Raw genomic sequence first — 20040 nt, forward strand, 5'->3', positions numbered from 1 at the left:
GCACATACTTTACGCTGAACTAGCCCCAGAGCTTCACTTGCTTCTAGTCCGAGTATGGCCTGCCGTTAGTTTTTCACCACAAAAAACTTCACTGTAGCAGACGTGTTCGCTTGGTGTACTTCTAGCGTACACGCTCCAAAACACGTTATAGTGCCACCGTTATACGCCCGCAGGACCGAATTAGTCGGCTTCAGCTCCTCTGCTCCCCGCAGTTTTTTGTAAACAGACATCCGGTGTCTACCTTAAATCTGCGATTCGGTGTCTACCTTAAATCTGACCTCGCAGTTACGAACTTGAGCCTTGACCATCCAATCCCTTTCTCGTCTTGCGGTGGTGACCTCTAGAATGTCAAAGTCCTCTTCTTCCAGTTCCCTTACTTCACTCACCCTTGCAGACGCACAGGCACTTGCAAAATGGTTCGCCTTGTGACACAAGCGACACTTCTTACCGAAGGCTGGGCATTGTTTGGGCTTGTGCCAGCGGTTGCACTTACTACAATGAAAAGATGCTTTAACTTCTTTCCGCTCATTTGCAGGAGCCGGGCGCTTCGAAATCGTGTCGACACATTCGTCCCCTTTGCGCCATATTTCGTTCCGCTGGGCTACCGTTTCTGCTGCTCTGCACATTTCTTCTGCCTTTTGCAAAGTCAGTTGGTTATCTCGAAGCATTTTCTCGCGTAGTCGATGATTAAGCGTACCGAACACTATCTGGTCCCTTATCATTGATTCTTGCAACGTGTCAAAGTTACACTGTGCTGCTTGCTTTTTCAGGTCGCGAATAAACCTTTCAAATGGTTCGCCCTCCGCTTGCTTTCTTGAACGGAATACGTATCTCTCGTGCACTTCGTTGCTAACTTCGGCACAATAGGCATCAAATTTTCTTACCACGGTGCTGTAGTCCTTTTCTTCATTCAACTCGAACTGGAAGTTGTTGAAGACGTCCAAAGCGTCGTCGCCCGCCACGCTCAACAGGAGTGCTGCCTTGGCTGCTTCTGTTTTCGGCTGGTCCGTAGGTGCCGTCGCCTGCAGATATAACTCAAACTTCTGCTTAAAACGCTTCCAATTTTCTGCTACATTACCAGTCAGCCGCAAAGGCTCCGGTGTCTTCAGCAGGGCCATGGCGCACCGGACTCGGGAACGATTTCCTTCAGGCCTCAAAGGGCCACTTCTGACACCATGTAGCCGCTCGAAGGGACGACGCGTACAGCAGCACCGTCAGTGCAAGAATGAAGACGTTTATTGCCAGCACAGTTTATAAAGGCACGAACACGCGCGCTGTCTCTACTGCGCATCACTGATACGCATCGGCACTGATAACAGTCACTACACGTGTCCGATACACCATGTGGGAGACTTCCACCGCCCCCGCCGCCATCATCCGCTCCTCATAGAACACGCAGGTAAGCTGGCAATTAGAGCCTCGCCAGACCCTAAATTCACGGCCCTCGACGACTATCGCTGCCCAGTAGCTCCAAATTCGGGAGCTGTGGCACCTGCTTCAGGCCGCGCTGGCGCGTCTGTCTTCTCCCATCTTCCTCCTCTTTCCGAGCTTCCGCGACTCCACAACCACCGCAGCGCCAGTTGAGGCGCTACCGCTTCTGTTGTCTCCCACTGCTTATCTTCCTTCCCCAGCCACTTTATCTCTACCGCCACCGTCGGTGCCATCTGAGAAGCCGATGAACACGGTACCCTCAGCTGCTTCATCGCGCGCCTGCTCTCACACCGGTTGCCCCCTGCACAAACGCTGGTCACCTTCGACCGATACTTTAGTTTGCTCGCCAAAGAGCATCCTTCTTAGAAGCGTTTGAGCAACGCATCATGATGAGCTTCGCGCACCTTGGGGAGCACATTGCCAGTATCTAGAACCGCGTGGCTACTACCGAATCCTATCTCACCGCTATATACCAGGGTCTTCGCACTAGAGGCCCGCCAGAGCGCAACTAAGGCCGCCCTCACGCACCTGACACTCTGCCTCACCAATCCTGGGACCTCTCCTGGGACCCCTGCACCTTATCTGGCAGTGGAACTGTAGGGGTTCAGTGGCAAACGAAGTACCCTGCAGCTCTACCCCCAGAACATCCTTCCTGACACTCCCCCCTCCGTCCTATCATTCCAGGAACCTCCAACTCTCATGAAGCTTCGCGACTACGCCTCCTTTCATCGACCCTCACTCAAATGTTGCCACCTAGGAGCGCCGCAACCTTGCTGCCGCGCAACACCAGCTGGACGGTCCGAACTGTAACCACCTCGCCATCAAAATCCTTCTCCGTCGTCGCACTGAGGGGAACTTATTTATTCTCAATTTGTACAACCCACCTAAAGCCCCCAGCACCTTTCCTCCCCGTCTTTCGTAAAGCGCTCCCTTCTTAGCTCTGTCCGGATTTAAGTGTTATTGGTTGATTAAGGGTTAGCGACTAATATTTGTAAAACGTACGGAAACAAGGAACAGCCCAAGCATCGGTATTTCGTTTTTCTGCGCTAATGTGTCGCCGCTCTAAGAATGCCAAATATTGCGACAGGGTTCGCACAGGTTTAGCACAGAAGTTCGCACACCTTATCTACACGTATTACAAAAATGTTCAAATGCGTCTATGTGCTTCTCATGAATTGAGTGTCAGCAATGCACTGGATAATTTTCTGTCTGACAAACACTTTATTTAAATTTGTTTTAGCAGTCATGCACCACACTAGGCTGCAGTACCTGAGGTGTGAGTTAAATAGAGCATAATATATGCCAAGTGTTACCGACGGTTCAAGCATTCCATTACAGCGAGATAGAGCTCCTGTAATTGTGTTAGGGATGCTAGGTGGTGGTAAAACGTTTATTAAAAAGGAAGAGTCACATTGAAGGTTGCTATGGGGTCCTGCTTAGTGCCCTTTCCCTGACAAACAATAGGTGGAGCGTCTACAACGGACCCCAGTGGCTTCCACTTCCGCCATTGCTCGTTTGACCAAAGCCTTTTTGGAAGGCGACCCTATCGCTTGCTCCGACCTGAAAGCCTTATTGGCTTTACGGTAGAAGCAGGCGAGTAGGGACCTGAAAGCCTTTTTGCTTTCATGTTGGAGCAGACGTGTAGAGTCACCTTCCAGTCCTTCAGGGTGGGGTTTGGGTTGGGTATAAGTGCAGGGTTGGAGGGGTACGCCCACACCATGTGGAAGAGGTCTGAGGACATTTCCCGATAGTGCGGGTACTCCCCGAAGAAGGCAGTATCAGAGGGTTTAATTGACGCCGGCTACATTATGGTGTTCGTAATAAGACGAAACATACACGCGTTCCTCCGCCCTCGTTAATTCTTTACATGGGTGGAGGCAAATCTTGTGGCTGTTCTGATAAAGTTGGGTTATTTGCCTGAAAGTGTAGGATGGTGCAAATTTCTTTTCTTTTGAGGAACGGCACGAGGTTACTCGGGTAGAGAGCGCACGGGCGGCGCCATCTTCTGCCGCGCTTCCTTCCAGTCCGGAGTGGGCCACAGCCAAGACTATGAAGCGGCGGAATGGACTTCCTACGTACGAGCTGTTTTGCAGTAGTTGGCAGGCCAGGTCCAAACTGTTGGCAGGCCAGGTTCGAACGTTCCTACACACCCCTTGCGAGTTCGTTATGATTGTTTTAGAATCAGTTTTTTGCTGCTAACACGATGGCGACCTCCTCTGCTTGTGATATATTTCGAGCTTTAAACGTGAGCCCATTCATCATTTTCGACTCGTAGATCACTGCCGCCGTGCATCACCCGCTTTGGTACGGGCCGAACCCGTCCAAGTAGTAAACTTCGGGTTTCCCTCCGTAGTTGTGAGCTAAGGCCTCTTCCCTGGCCATGCGCCTACCCTCGTGATTGTCTCTGGACCTGTTAGTGGGGAGTGGTCTTACGTGCAGGGCACTGCTGAGTACGTCTTACTCTTTCCTCGGTTAGAGTTGTATTTTGTAAGTGTAGACGGGTTATAGGCGACACCACGATGGTGTCGGCGATAATCACGTGCATTGACTTGTGAAGTGACCTTCTCAGTTCCTCGAACGAGTTCTTCATACCAAAACCTTGGACTCTGGTTCGACGTTGTTATAGAGAGGTCAAGAGCCGTCTTCGCCATTTTGCTTGCGATCACATTGAGGATGTTCTTGTCGTGTTTCTTGAGGCGGAGATAGGGGGGCGAGTACAGGATTGTGTTTGTTACAAAGTTGGCATTGCGTTTTTGCATTTCACTCCTATCTTGTTCGAGATCCTGCGGACTATTCGGCTCAGGTGGTCTCCAACTTTTTCTAGCTTGTCGAGCGTGAACGTCGCAAGCTTATGCTGGTGAATTAAAAGACCCAGCCTCAGGAGCGGACCTCTATGCGTCCGCACTGCACAAAACACCACGTACCGCAGCCGAAATTTCAATTTTGAATTTAGCGGTAACGCTATCAGGCGAGTAGGAACCCTTTCGCCTGACCTCCTAGAGCATATATACAGATTCAAGGCCCTTTTTGCATCACACACTGACGAGCCTGCCGGGTTTGTTATTTTCATGGACAAATGGTCCTGGATTGGCGTACACGCGCTAGAAGGTCAAGTGGAAGGGTTCCTAGCCGTCTAACGGTTCACATCAACAGCAGATTTGATGTTAGGATCTAAGCTGCCGTGACGCAATTTTAGAGGTAGCCATTGCTAAATGTTTCCTAATAATTTGCTTCCTTCTCGTTGCAGCAAGGAACATTGGTTGCACCCGGAAGGGAAAGGATGGCAAAATCTGCCCTTACAATGCCAACAAGGTGTAAGTTTTGAGCAGAGCTTTCTCATATTCATCTTGAGCAGCATTTAGTGATGCACAAAGATTAGGTTGGTTTTGGTTTTGTAGGGGGTAACGTCCCAACGCGACTCAGGCTATGAGAGACACCGTAGTGGAGACTCCGGTAATTTCGACCACCTGGGGTTTTTTAACGTGCATTGACATCGCACAGCACACGGGCGCCTTGCTTTTCGCCTTTATCGAAAAGCGGCCGCCGACAGAGTTTAGGTAGAAAAAGACATACGGAATATGTTAACTTCCTACATTTGTTTTTAGGTAAAGGCTATTGGCCACTTTAATCATGAATATCCGATATCAGAAAAGCATGTACCTAACGACTGATTTTGTGAAAGTATACTGAATATAATGTTATTCTAAACGTAACACAACTTGCCGGTTAATGGTAAACAAATGCGAAAGAAATTTTGAAAAATGGAGTCGCAAAGCTGCCAGTAGGCAGTTAAAACATCGCTATACGTTCAAAACAAAGAAAAAGCGCACGACAAGCAGCCAATATCTGTTTTCTAGTGCATTTATTTGACAGCTTAATTCTTTCGCTCGGTGAACAATTCGCCGAACTTTCTATAACAGTAGGGAGGAAGCATTAATGTTCAGATATACGGGTGCGTGCATCTGACTTCTTCCGCAATACGGAATAATTAGTGTTGTGATAAAATTTTGTTTTCCTAACTTCGCTTGAGCAAAAGGCATATGCTAGCAATGGGAACTTTCGCAGTGATTTTGATTCAGAACGATCTCTTGAATCAGAATAACATTGCATTGTACCGCAGGAAGGTGTTTTTCACGCACATAGTTTTTGGAACTTAGGAAAACTTAGAACCAAATACCCTAAAGATAGCTGCACACTGTACCGGTACCTTCATCTGTCCTTGTAGAAAGTGCAAAGTATATTTCTGCCTCGCTCTCAGTGAACATCACAGTTGATATCTTCAATTCAGTTGTGTTCAATTTATTCAGATTATATTTCTGGATGGTTTTCTGGATAAAATCTTCAATCTCTAAAGGAAATGTACAAACTAAAGAGCAATCTGCATTCAATAAATTTACCGGGACTTCACGTTTTATGAAATTATGAGTAAGAAGTGTGACTGCGCCATATTGCTCCACAACCACAACTACGAAACGATTTTAATTGCTACCGCCCTTACAAAGAAAAGGACACCTAATGTTTTTGGCTATCTTCATTAAGCATTCTAAACTGCAAAGTCGGTATGAAAAGTATTAATTTTAACTGAGCAGCACTTGTTTTCAGCATCCTTCGCAAGTTAGCACTTGCAAATGTGGCTGACGCTGCTGACAGGCTTGAACATTTAAACTTTTACCCACTGCGCGTTTCTTTCGTAACCCTGACAGCAAGACGGTTTTAAAAGAAATGATGTTTGCTTTGCATATTTTTCAAATTTAGCAAATATTTTCATGGTGATGCTGACGAGGGCTAGCTAAATAGTGTCGGTACAGCTGGTATTCCGTGGTCAAAGTTTAAGAATAGGTCCTGCGTGTGCGGGGCTGATCAACTTCGTCTTTTACCCCTAGCGCCCCCTGGCATTTCTCCTTCCTTCAAGGGGTCATGACACCAATTTTGGAATATGAACTTTTTATTGCTTCATATTCCAGATGTTCCTGGCAACTAAGCCTCCGAGTTGTAGCTTCATAGTAGCTGCAGATATTTTTAAAACTGCAATTTTCGTTTGTTCGTGAACAGCTTGCTAATCTGGCCACTGGTGCAGCCTGTTTCGTCATCAGCCGACGCCGCGTTGTTTGCTGCATGTTCTGCCACCGAGCAGCGTCAACTGCGATGGCACTATTCTAGGCACCATTTGCTGTGCATACGCTAAGCCGATGTGGCGGACCAAACAGCAGTCTTGACGCAAACTGCTGTTACCGCAAACTGCTTTTCGAGCTCTGTTTCCTCTTTTAACACAGGCTATAGCGGCGCCTGTTGGCGGGATTCAGGAGCACGTCGGCACCTAAGTACGAAATCCGCATGAGCTGGTCCGCTTGAACGAGAGCGTACATTGAAAGACGTCTCAAAAGCAACACATAAAATGCGCATATTATGCCTTCCAACAGCGCTTTTGTACAATCTTCGAGTGCCACCCTACAGCGCAGCAGAGTGCGCGACATGCTACTTTGAGGCACCCAATACCCCGTTCCGTCTCAGCAGCAATGTTTTGCGCTGCTTGTTGCCAGGCCCAGTCGGGCCCCACCCTCATTATGAAAGTAGTCGAAAAGTTCATGAGGCTTAAAACACAGGATGCCGCGAGCTTACAGCCATAGCGCCGCCCGCGAGCGGGGCTAAAAACGGCTCTCTGGCTGTCTGTTTCTCCCTACTCGTCGCTAGGCCTACATGCTTAGCATCGAAACTATAGCGGAAGGCACTTTGTAAGTGATTAGCGAGGCGTTTTATTAAAAGGGCCACTCGATCATTAAATTTCCTTTTAACCCCATTGTTCCGTAGTGAACAAAATAGCTATTTTCTGCAACGCCTTAGATGCGGAGCTAGCATTCAAAAACACGGGACTGCACAGGCGAAAGCTGATATTAATGGTCAGCATTTCCTAAAAAACATTTATTTCTTAAACCCTCTTTTTCGAGGCCTAAATTATTACAAGAAAAACAAAATTTTAGCAAGCTTTTCAGACCCAGGCGTAAGCGATCTGCCGTATTCCTGGCGCGGAGAGGTTGCTGAAAGCTCGGAGGGCACGGCCGGCGTGACGGTGTTAATGACGGTGCGGACCAACGCTACTAACTTTGGTGCGGGCAGTGCTGCCGCGGATGACAGCGGCGCTCGTGCTGAAGGTGGATGTGTGGGAAATAATTAAATCGCACTTCAGTACAGCCCGTGTTCTGTTTTCAGAAACATGCTCAGTGTATTCATTGGGAGTCATGCTGATTTTGAGCAAGTGCAAATGCACTTGCTTATCGACAGATTATAGGCGCAGGCACAGCAGCAGACGACGTGCAGTCAGTCTTTGAGATCACCAATCGTCTCAAAATGGCCGTCGCTGTCGGTGGGAGGAGCTTCGCTGTCTCAACTACAGTCACTTATTTGGAAATACAGAATGTGTCTAGGCGCTCAAGATTCGGAAATAAAATAAGGTGGAGTATTACCTGCCAGACTACAAAAGTGCAATACATTGGGTAAGCATGGCATGACATCTTTAGGTGGAACGCACACAGGCACACATCTTCATAAGCGGAGAAAAACAAACAAAAATTGGAATTGCGGTTTTTTTGTTACCGCTCAAAGTACGGCTTCATTTGTAAGACGTGGACTGTCCCTGGACGAGGTGGCCGACGTCCTCTCTGCTGTGGGCCGTCCGGGAGTATCTCGTAGGTGACACCGCAAAGGCGTCGCAAGATTTTAATGGCCCCAAGTAGTGGCAAATTAGCTTCTCTTATAAGCCGAGGTTCAAACAAGAGTGCACACCCACACCTGGTCCCCGGTACAGTAGTAAGCTTGTCTGTGTTGGAGGTTGTATCGGGGTGAATCTTTGCCCTGTCGCAGGGCAATGTGGCCGAGTGCAAGTCGGCGTGCTTGTTCAGTATCTTGGGCAAACGGCTCAGCGTCAGAACTAAGCTCGCTGTCTGTTTCTCAAGGGATTATTGTGTCCAGCATCGCGTGCTCCTCTCTGCGGTAAACGAGGCGAAACGGCGTGAAACATGCCATCTCTTGGACTGCTGTATTGTACCCTAATGTCACGAACAGTAAGATCTCATCACGTCTTGGGCTGGGCGTCAACATACATCGCCAGCATGTCCGCCGTGGTCTTAATAAGCCTTCCCGTCAGCCCGTTTGTCTGCGGATGATAAGCAGTAGCTTTTCGATGCGTCATACCATTGAGATGAAAAACTTGGGCCATCATTTGCGAACTAAAGACAGTCCCTCTATCAGTAATAGCATAGATAGGAGCATCATGCCGCATTATGTGGCGGTGGTGTACAAATAAATTGGCAGATGCTGTACCACTAGGTAGCGCTTTGGTCTCGACATAGCGAGTCAGATAATCTGTGGCAATGATTATCTGATGGTTGCTACCGGAGGACCGAGGGAAAAGGTCGTGATGGTTCATGCTGACTTGATCAAACGGTGCCCGTAGCGGTATTATGGGCATGAGAAGGCCTGCAGGCGCTGATTACGGAACCTTCCGATGCTGACATTATAGACAACTCAGGACATAGCGCTTAACAACAGGGCCAAGGTTGGGTCAGTAGAATGTCTGTCGTATTTTAGCAAGTGTGCGAGAATAGCCGAAGTGGCCAGATGTTGGTTCATCATGGCACGCGGAAAGGGTTTCTTCTCAAATCGCTGTGGGAACCACCAGGAGATAGCTCTCGACTCGGAGCCTGAATTTTGCTTATAGAGGGCTGCAGATAACAATGCTGCAGATAACCAGCGCATGCGTCGATGGTCCCTCTTTCCTTCTTCCCCTCCTTTCTTTTCGTCTCTATATATTTACGAGCCGGCAATGAAGCGTCATCTTTTCGCTCTGCGAATCTGCCTGGTTATCATCGCCTAGCTGCCGGCCTTTGGCCGCTAGAACGCACCACGTTTCAGGCATGAAGTGGAGAGCTTCCGAGAAAAGCACGTAGGTATAGTGTCTGGCTGACATTCGAAATAAGCGATCAGGGGTCGCAACTCTAGATCGATAGGCTGTTGGTTAGACATATTATATCAGAAGTATCGACAGCTCCGAGGACGCTGCCTGCATCAGCCGCGTCGGGTGAAGCGAGCTCGATAGTTGCACGAGAAAGCGTGTTAGCGTCTTCATACTTATGTGGAGATTTGTAGACTATAATGAGGTCGAACTCCTGCATGCGAAGACTCCATCGCGCCAGGTGGCTGCATGGGTCACACACCAGCCAATACAAGCCAGTGACCACTTTGAAAGGGCGACCATAAAGGTGGAGGAGAAATTTTGCAAAAGCGCAAATAATAGCGAAGTATTTCTTTCCAGCCGTTGAATAGTTAATTTCGGCGCGCGACCTCGTGGCCTCGTTCGCCGCCATCTTGCCGTCGCACGAGAAACGCTCCAAGGCCGATAGTATTGGCGTCTGTGTGTGTTTTTGTCTCACCCTGCTAATCGAAATGGGCAAGAACAGGCACCAATTGGATACGGAGACGCAGTTCCGTAAAAGCCGCTTCTTGCTCGTGGGTTCATACAAAAGTGTGTCTCTCCGGGTGAGCCCAGTCAGCGGTTCAGCGAGATCAGCGAAGTTATCGATAAAACGCCGGTGATAACTGCACAAGTCCAGAGAACTGTGAACAGCTTTCTTAATTATTACGTGGAGTCGGAAATGCCGCAACAGCTGCAAGCTTATCAGGATATAGCTTCATGCCTGCGGCGCTGACGGCATGACCTAGGCATTTGAGATCTCGGTAGCCAAAGTGGAATTTTTGTGGCTTCACTGTCAAGGTAGCGGCTCGACGGGCTTCGAGTACTGACCGCAGGCAATATTGCAAACACGGGGGCCAGTTGGTTGATCATTCTGTGGAATACTGCGCTACTTGATATACATTCCATTTGTCTCTGTATATCAAGTAGCGCAGTATTCCACAGAATGACCGCAGGCGCTTAAGATGTTGTGCAAGCGATTCTGCGAAGACCACCACATCATCTAGGTAAACTAGGCAACACTGCCATTTAAGGCCGGCAAGTACAATGTCCATCATCCGCTGAAATGTAGCCGGCCCTGAACACAGGCCGAAAGGTAGAACTTCAAGTTCATAAAGGTCACAGGGAGTGACAAAGGCTGTCGTCTTACAATATCGCTCATCTACCTCAATCTGCTAGTAGCCACGTTTAAGTTCGATGAACGAAAAATACTTAGCATGCCGAAGGCTATCGAGAGAGTCGTCAATCCGTAACAAGGGGTAAACGTCCTTCTTAGTTACGGCCTTTAGCCTGCAGTAATCGACGCAAAAACGAAACGTGGCGTCTTTAATTTTAATGAGTAAGACCGGAGAGGAGCGCAGGCTATTTGAAGGCTGGATAACGTTATCTTGGAGCATCTCCCAAATTTGTGACCTAATAGCTTCACTCTAGGTCGAAGAGACGCGGTAGGGGTTCTGGCGGATGGGGCGCACGTCATCGAACATCCTGATCTGGTGTTGGGGATGGTAGTTTGGTGCACTTTTGACAAGGATGTAAGACACTCTATGAATTCTAGCAACAAAGAACACAGCTGTTCAAGCTGGCTGACTGACAACGCGGAGGCGACATTGAGATGGTCGAGGGTTGCGGGCAGCGGTATGGTTTCTGAGAAGCGATCGAAGACATCACAGATACTTTTGGCGATAGCTACGGAAGTGTCGCAAAAACTTACCAATACTCGTGCGTAAAAGTAGCAACAAGTACCTGCGACGGACCACAGTGAATGTGGATCAGACGGCGGGCCACGCAGATTTTTTGCGTCAGCAGTAACGAGGCGTTAGTTTTGGCTATTGCGTCACGAAATCTTTAAAGGCTCGTGTGTCCCTCGCCGAAGTCGGGCCGCGAAGAATCGGCAGAAAAACTTTCGAGGCCCAGTCGACGGTAGGGACAGCGCCGATAGATATGACGCGGTTCACCGCAGTGAAAGCATAACGGCCGTCGGTCGGGGTTACGCCACTCGTCTGCTTTCAGTGTAGACGGTAGGAAATCTGTAACGTGCTGGATCACGGGGGCTGGTGGTCTCAGCACGGATAAATTAGCAGGAATGAAAGTCGTTGGCGGGGACGGAAAGTATAGCAGAACTTTGGCGCATGTGAGGTGGCACTCATGTGGCATAAGGGGAGGAGCTGGGCGAGGTTCACCGAGGAAACGTAGCCCGGAGCGCTTGCTGCACCTCGCCGGTGATAATGCTCGCGATTGAGGCGGGAGCCGGTTGATGTGTGCCGTACATTAGTGGGGTTCGTCGCGCACCCTCCAACGTACGAGCTCCCGTAGCGCAGATGCGTCAATGCCGTGCGATGGTAAATCGGCAGAAACGGAGGTGGCATGCATGATACGATCGTGTGCCGAAGCTCTCTACTTACGCTTTTTCTCTATTGTGGATGCTTCCGCAAGGCATTCTGCGACAGTTTTCGGAGGGCTGCGGAGCAGGCCTGCAAAAAGGTGCTCTTTGAGGCCACGCATGATATAGCTTAGCGCTTTGTCCTCGGGAACCGTAGGGTCTACACGCTTGAAAAGGTGCGACATGTTTTCGACGTATGCTGCAATATTTTCGTTAGCCATATGGACCCGAAACTGGGGAGCGAATTCAGCCGTTCAGCAATATCTCGTTTCGAAAATGTTATCAAGCGTAACATACCACATACTACGTGCTATGCGATATCAGACAGACTCGGTAATGGTTACATTTGTTTAGATTTCGAGGAATGTTTCATAAAAGTCTCGCTAAAGCTGAATGACAGAAAAGCTCGCTAAATGTAGACAACTCAATGTTTTGGTGTCCCAACTAACAAAAACGCAGATTACGGCACAAGCAGCAAGAACAAACAAAGGCATGTTTCAGCTTAAAAATAGAAATATTGTTATGTGGTGGCATGACACGCGATGGAACACGGCGATACAACAGAAACAGAACGACGTGATGACATGACGATGAAATATGCTTTAATGGCCAGCGGGCCTGGCGCCAGTGCTCCGCTCCGCGCCACTGCCCGCTTCGTCATCTTCGTAGCATTACCCGGGGCCACCGAGCGATCGTCCCGATCGATTGCTAGACATCCAATGTATGACGTGCCGATGAGCACAAACACACGATTGGGACATGAAATACTGGACTCCACAATGAATGCGAAGATGGGAAGAATGCTTGCACCGGAGCATCAAGTCCAATCTTCACCGTCTGCCGAAGGCCAAAGCTGATGGACACGCCGAACGGCTTGGGCGGGGGTGCTGTCTTCGCTCGAGTGGTCGTGAGGTCGCTTTGTCGGGGGGTCGGTAGGCTCGGCTTTGGGCTCTTTCTGGTCGTCGTGTGTTGTGGTCAGGGCTGGGGACGAGGCTGGGGACAGCGGCTGGTCGGGTCTGAGCAAAAAGGGCTGGGGCAGAGCTGGGCGGCGATCTCCACGGGCTTTCGGCAGATGGATCCGGCGTACGGTTGGCTTTGGCGGGGCAAGGCGAGTATGGGGATGAACCGCATCTCCAACCAAATGTTACGTGGTGACATGACAAGCGATGGAACACGGCGATGCAACAGAAACAGAACGACGTGATGACATGACGATGAAATATGCTTTAATGGCCAACGGGCCTGGCGCGAGCGCTCCGCCCCGCACCACTGCCCGCTTCGTCATCTTGGTAGCAATATCTAAGATTGTCAAGATAATCTGTTTATTGCGATGCTGCATGTGCGGTGTTTTGCAGACACAATTGTACATAAAAGGCTAAACACCACGGTTTCTTCGTTTTCATGGTATATGGTGGGGGGGGGGGGTTGATTGATTGAGGGCATACTTTTTTGCGTTCGCGATGGGCCAACTTTTTTGCAGTGCTCACGTAATATATAAGAAATATTTTTGCTACTTTAAAAACTGACATATGCACTGTGACATATGCAAATAAATTTGTCTAGATCGAATTGTTTTCACAACCCCTGTTCCACAGCCACGCATACTGTTCTCTGTTTTCTTTGCAGAAGCGGGAAACGGGGTCGGCACTTTCCGCCTCCCATTTAACGGATCGTAATTCTTCCTTCAAGAAACCGATAGGGTGTCTGATGTTCAAATAGTTTTGCTCTCTGCATTAAACAATGAGGCTGACGTAAACACGCAAGAAATGAGAAAAGGTTCTATAATCTGCTTTGATGTAACATAAACGCCGCTTAGCCCTTATCGTTAAGTATTCACCGAATCAGGCAACTATTGCATTATATAGTCAGCGCCTGCCAGCGTAAATATGCTCACGTTAACTGTTTCGAGCTCAGCGTAAATGAGCGAGAGATCGTAGCCATGCATCTCACAAGCGGTCTGCACGAGATTACAATGTCAAGAGGAAGATTTGAGTGCCGTTCTTTTTAAGTGCATGCTTTTGGATGTCAGTATGCATATAACATCTTGGCGGGTGTGCATGATCGTTAGACCAATTATGGATTCCAGCGCGATATCGGAAATGTGATTTTATATAATGTATCTAAACCGTGAATTTATAATGTAGCTAGTGCTTTCTCTTAAAATAAATCTAGACTCGAATTCCTAGTATATTCAACAGAAGTACTCGCGAAGCAATATGAAAGATAACGAAATGAGCTAAGGCCTGTTATTATCCCATGAACGGAAACTCGAAAATATTTCCTCATAACCACGATTTGCAATGTTTGTAGCATGATCTAGGCATGTCGAAAAACTAAACTAGGTCACACCCATTTCTATCGCTTTTTATATTTCAATGCTCTGCCTCCTGCTTCAATTGAAACTGAATATGAAACCTCGCATTTCTCGTCTCGTTACATAAAAGACGAATCGCAGATTGCGCAATATAGTTTCAGAATTGCTGTAGAAATTCAACTTTGAACTCGGCTTTCGCACATTCTTAACACTGGACGCTTCTATATCCACTTCGGCACATAAATTACGTCTGTTTTGGCAGGGATTAAAATTTTACAATGTCAATCTTTTGCTGCCAGTCTACGCTAGAACATGTATCCCATATCGTCATGTTGTACACGTAGATGCTTTAAGCATTCTACATTACCTCTTATATTATTAGAAAACTACTATCCCATACTATCAAACAAGAAGACAAAATATTTTCGTTTCTTTATTAGTTAAATTCTATAGCTGCTATAGCGTTATTGCACTTATTTTTGTCATATTCTCTTCAGATGTCCCTTTCTCTACTAATAAACAATTAGGAACGACGGCGCTTATTTTGTGCATTCTTCCCGCTTGCTTTGTGAAGGTTGCAACTATGCAAACCTACGCAAATAACTTTGTGTAGTAGTGATTTGCAGATATACGACAAAAATGAAAGGTTCAACGCTGCTTAACCGAATGTGGATCGAAAGCATTATTGCGGGTAACCGGGCATTCTTCCTCTTCTCCTCTTTCTTCTTCTTCGTCTTCGTCTCATTCGTGGCGGTTCAAGGTCATTCATGGCCGAAGCCACGGCATGCGCGATGAGCTGAAACCTGGCGTAATGTTGCTTTTGCAGCAACCCTTAGCACTGATCTCTTGGGGCTATCGTAATTCGGTGGGTGAAGGTCGTCTAGTGCAAAACTAAGCAGGCCTTCGTGGCTGTATGGACACGTCCGGTACAGGTGTCCCTCATCAACAGTGGGGCCGACGATTTGGGCCCGCCATAATTGACTATTAATAAAGTCGCCGGTAGGATGACGGAGTATATCCACGAGGAGGACCTTGTGGCTGCACTGTTAGGGCTACGGCACTGACGTATAGGGTTTATTTTATTGTTTTTATTATATTGTTACGTGCTTTGTACGCACGGGGGGTTTATTTACAGGGATCGGTACAAACAGGACTGCGGCGAAGCGTACAAACGTTCCTCTGCCCTTGCTCTTTCTTCTTCTTCACCGATCTACCCGACCGCTCTTCTTCATCTTCCGTCGACGTTCTACGAAGGCGCGTTACATTTCCCTCCTCGCAGACGAAGCCCGTCGGGCGAGTTATAGAGAACCTCTGGTATGAAATCGCTTGAGGCGGGCTACATGCACCACCTGCGACTGCCGCGACCGTCGACCATTCGCCGTTATGCGTGCTATGACGTAATTCAGGTCATTGATGCGTTCTAACACAACAAACGGTCCGGTGTAGTGTGACAACAGTTTTTGACAAAGACCACGCTTACGGAGAGGTGTCCACAACCGCACACAGTCACCAGGAGCATAGGAAACTTGTTGGTGTCGGGCGTCGTAGCGGGTCTTAGAACGTTCTTGTGAAGATAAAATTCGAACTCTGGCCAGCTGGCGGGCTTCTTCAGCTCTGCAGAGTGTCGTAGCAAGAGAGGGTTCGTCATGAATGAAAAATGGCAGTATGGTGTCGAGGGCACAGCGAGGCGTGCGAGCATAGAGAAGGTAGAAGGGACTGTAGCCTGTTGTCTCATGTTGCGCTGTGTTATATGCATGCGTAATGAAGGGTAGAACGCCATCCCAGTCCTTATGGTCTGCAGCGACGTACATAGCCAACATGGTGGTAAGCGTCCTATTAGTTCGTTCTACCACACCGTTCGTTTGGGGATGATATGGCGTGGAGTGGCGAAAACTGTAGGCGCTGAGGCGAAGCAGTTCTTCGACAATGTCCGCTGTGAATTGGCGTCCACGGTCACTAATGATGACTGCAGGAGGGCCGTGCCGAAGAATGACGAGTCGAAGTAAGAAATTTGATACTTCAGACGCAGTAGCGGATGGTATCGCGGCTGTCTCACAGTAGCGGGTTAAATAATCAACGCACACAAGAATCCATCGGTTTCCTTTAGAGGATCGTGGGAAAGGTCCAAGAAGGTCAATGCCAACTTGCTCAAACGGGGCTGTTGGAGGTGTGACTGGGTGCAGTTTTCCATGTGGGCTTGAAGTCGATAGCTTAAAGCGCTGGCATTGCACACAGCTGGCTACATATCGCTTAATCGTTGAACGCATCTTCGGCCAGTAAAATCGCTGCTGTGTGCGGTGGAGTGTTCGGGCCACTCCCAGGTGACCAGACGTGGCGTCATCATGCGTCATTTCTAAAACTGTGATACGTAGGCTTTCTGGAACGACAAGAAGCATACGTGCTCCCCCAGAGGCGAAATTTTTCTTGTAAAGCACCCCTTCGCGAATGCTAAATGTGTTCTTCATAGGATCGTTGGCGGAATCAAACAGTGAAGTTAATGTTTTGTCTTTGCGTTGCTCGGTTCGGAAAACTCGGAGATCGGGGAAAGTTTGTGAAATTGGAGCCAAATATTCATCGAAATTGTCTGAGTCATTATCAGTCGTTTGAAGCGGCAAGCGCGAAAGACAGTCAGCATCTGAGTGTTTATGGCCGCTTTTATGCACCACAGTAAAATTAAACTCTTGTAGGCGTAAAGCCCATCGAGCGAGCCGCCCACAGGGGTCACGAAGACTCACGAGCCAGCAAAGGGAATAGTGGTCGGTCACAATCGTGAAAGCATTCCCGTACAGATAGGAACGAAAGCGCTGTACAGCGAAAACAACGGCTAGACATTCTTGCTCCGTAACCGTGTAATTTCTTTCACATTTACTCAACGAGCGGCTGGCATACGCTATCACATGCTGATCGCGTCCATGGCGTTGTATAAGTACAGCGCCGATACCGATACCACTTGCGTCAGTGTGTACTTCAATTGGAGCTGATGGGCAGAAGTGGCGGAGGATTGCGCCCGAGGTCAAAAGAAACTTCAGATGACGGAAAGCTGAGTCACATTCGCTGGTCCAATTGAATGGTGTATCTTTATGCAGTAGCCTCGTAAGTGGGTAAGCGATGTCTGCAAACCTTGGTATAAAGCGTCGAAAGTACGAGCATAGCCCCAAAAAGCTCTGCAGCTCTTTTACTGATTTGGGCACGGTAAAACTTTTGACGGCTTCAATTTTCTTGGGATCTGGTCGAACACCTTCTTTGTCAACTAAGTGACCGAGGACAATTGTTTCACGATCGCCAAAATGACATTTCTTTGCATTCAGTACAAGACCAGCTCGTTCCATGCAGTTAAGTACGATATCCAGACGGCTGTTGTGCTCACTAAATGTTTTGCCAAAAATTACTACGTCGTCCAAATAACGTAAACAAATTTGCCACTTTAGTCCACGTAGAATTGTATCCGTGAACCGCTCGAATGTGGCAGGTGCATTACATAATCCAAAAGGCATAACGTTAAATTCGTAAAGTCCGTCTGGTGTTACGAATGCCGTTTTTTCTTTATCTGCAATGTGCATGGGGATTTGCCAGTACCCGGATCTCAAGTCAATAGAAGAAAAGTATGAAGCTGAGTGCAGACAGTCAATTGCGTCATCTATACGTGGAAGCGGGTAGACATCTTTCTTCGTGACTGAATTTAAACGGCGGTAGTCAACACAAAACCTCCATGTGCCATCTTTCTTTTTAACAAGGATAACTGGAGCTGCCCAAGGACTACAGGACTCTCGAATAATGCCGCGCTTTAGCATGTCTTGAACTTGCTCATCTATTACCTTACGTTCAGTTGCTGAGACTCGATAGGGCTTCTGACGTATTGGAGGGGCGGACCCAGTGTTGATCATGTGATGAATACGACTGGTAGGCAGTGGCATTGAGTCATCCTTGGCAAAGTCGAACACTGTCACGTGTTTCAGTAGTAGCTCCACTAGAATACGACGCTCAGTTGTAGAAAGAGACTTACTAATCATAGCCGTAACTTGGGTCTCCATGCCTGGTCGCACCTGCTGCTCAGTGACAGAGCTGTTTAACGCCGCGACGGAACCGGATATGCCTTCCTCGAAACGGGCGAGTTTTAGGCCCCGAGGCAACACAGTTGGCTCTTCGGAGTGGTTCACTGTCCATAGCTCAGTGCGGCCTTTAATCACGGGAATGACGCAACGAGGCACAAGGATACTCTTCTTAGAGCAGGCGAATCTCGTAGGTTCTACTATAGCCTCAAAAGATTCGCATTGGTTCCGAATAGAGAAAACCCGCACGAATGCTGCAGATAACGCTGGCACAATTGTGTCTTCTTCCACAGCAAATACTCCAAATTCAGGTGTCGAGTCATCCACAAGAACCGAAAGTAGTGAAGGATTCAAAGCAATCTCTCCCGTACCACAGTCTAAAGTTGCACCACACTCTTGCAGAAAATCAATCCCAAGAATCACATCATGCGTAGACCGAGGCAGTACTGCAAATTCTACTCTAAACTTGAGGCCGCCAATAACAACATCCGAAGCACACACACCAAGAGGAACTAGAGGTTCACCACCGACACCACGGAATAACACTGCACGGTCACCACTGAACATTACTTTTCTACCTAAACGGTTCTTAAAACTCAAACTCATAACAGATACTGTAGCACCAGTGTCCACAAGAGCCATTGTTTTCACACCATCAACCAACATTTCCAATTTGTTCTTTAACATAAACACGGGCAGAGGTATGGACGTCATCGACTCGCCGGCGGCCTCACCTCCATCGGCCGCGCCCCCTAGTTTCCCGGAGGCGGAGGGGTAGAACGACGTCGAGGGGAAGATGACCTTCGCGGGCGCTGGGGTGGCGGCGTCACACTACGATCAGATGCAGGAGATGAATTCCGCAAATATGTCGAATGGTGTGAGTCCCCAGTAGGCATAGTCGGGGATCGCTGTTGCTCGGTGTGCAGCCGTCCGTGAATGTTCGCGTGGGTTCGGTAATCTTGGACAGTTGGAAAACGACGGCGGCAGTATCTAGCGATATGCCCCGCAATGCCACACCTGTAGCACACAGGTTGAGGGCGCCAGCGATCAGCATAACAGTCCTCACTAACAAAGTCGCGACGTTGGTTGTAGCGAGGCTCTCGCTGCTGACGAACCACATTTTCAGAGTAGGCGGGCCTCTTTTCCATCGGCTGGTGGTCATAACGTTGAGTATAGCTGCGTTGATCGTCCATATGCGAAGCGCCGCTAGGTTGAACCCACGGAGTGGACAGGGCGGCAATATTTGCCTGCGGTGGTGCACAACTCTGCCGCACATATTCTTCACTACAGATGGCGTCCCTAGATCTTGACAATTCCTCGCGTACAATCTCTCGTATCATATCGGCCATGGAAACTGAAGGACAGGCTTCAACACTGGCTACAGAGGTGACATTGGCCAGTCTTCCGAATTTAGGTGTAATTCGTCGCAACTTCAGAGCCTCAAATGTTCTGCAATGCTTTATAACATCAGCGGTGGTGCTCAGGTTCTCTTTGCTAATAAGAAAATTATAAACGTCTTCCGCTATTCCTTTCAGGAGGTGACCGACTGTCGTGTTTGCGCGTCGTCGATGGAGAAAAGACATACGCGCTACTGTTAAACTGTTAACTTCGTTTATTCACTAGATAAAAGGGTGCGACCAGCGTCGGCCGAGGCGTAGGCCGAACTGCCGGGCGAAGAACGGAGGGAACGGAGGCCGGGGATGGGGCTTGCTTCCCAGAACGAGAGGAGGGCGAGGGAGCCCACCGTGGGGGGCGTCCCGCTGAGCGCAGGCAGGCGGCGAGTCCTCCCGGCGAAGCGCAAAGAGGGGTGCGGGCCTGTTCATTAGCGCGCACTGCTCCATTCACAACGGAACGGACGAGCACAGCACTTGGAACACAACACTTCCTTTCCCCTTAAAAA

The 20040-nt window shown here is 48.6% G+C and overlaps 1 protein-coding gene across 1 annotated transcript in view; it reads left to right on the plus strand.

The window, feature by feature from the left end:
* Positions 1–1225: 1225 nt before the first annotated feature.
* LOC146187835 (uncharacterized) overlaps positions 1226–20040 on the plus strand; it is a 72686-nt gene continuing 53871 nt past the window's right edge. Inside the window, exons 1-3 of the mRNA XM_084604931.1 lie at positions 1226–1233; positions 1320–1399; positions 4679–4745. Coding sequence (XP_084461057.1) covers positions 1226–1233; positions 1320–1399; positions 4679–4745 — 155 coding nt within the window. The remainder of the gene's footprint in view (positions 1234–1319; positions 1400–4678; positions 4746–20040) is intronic.

The sequence above is a fragment of the Amblyomma maculatum genome, chromosome 5, assembly GCF_055883805.1.
Source record: "Amblyomma maculatum isolate TAMU_Amacu chromosome 5, ASM5588380v1, whole genome shotgun sequence".
Taxonomy (NCBI): Eukaryota; Metazoa; Arthropoda; class Arachnida; order Ixodida; family Ixodidae; genus Amblyomma; species Amblyomma maculatum.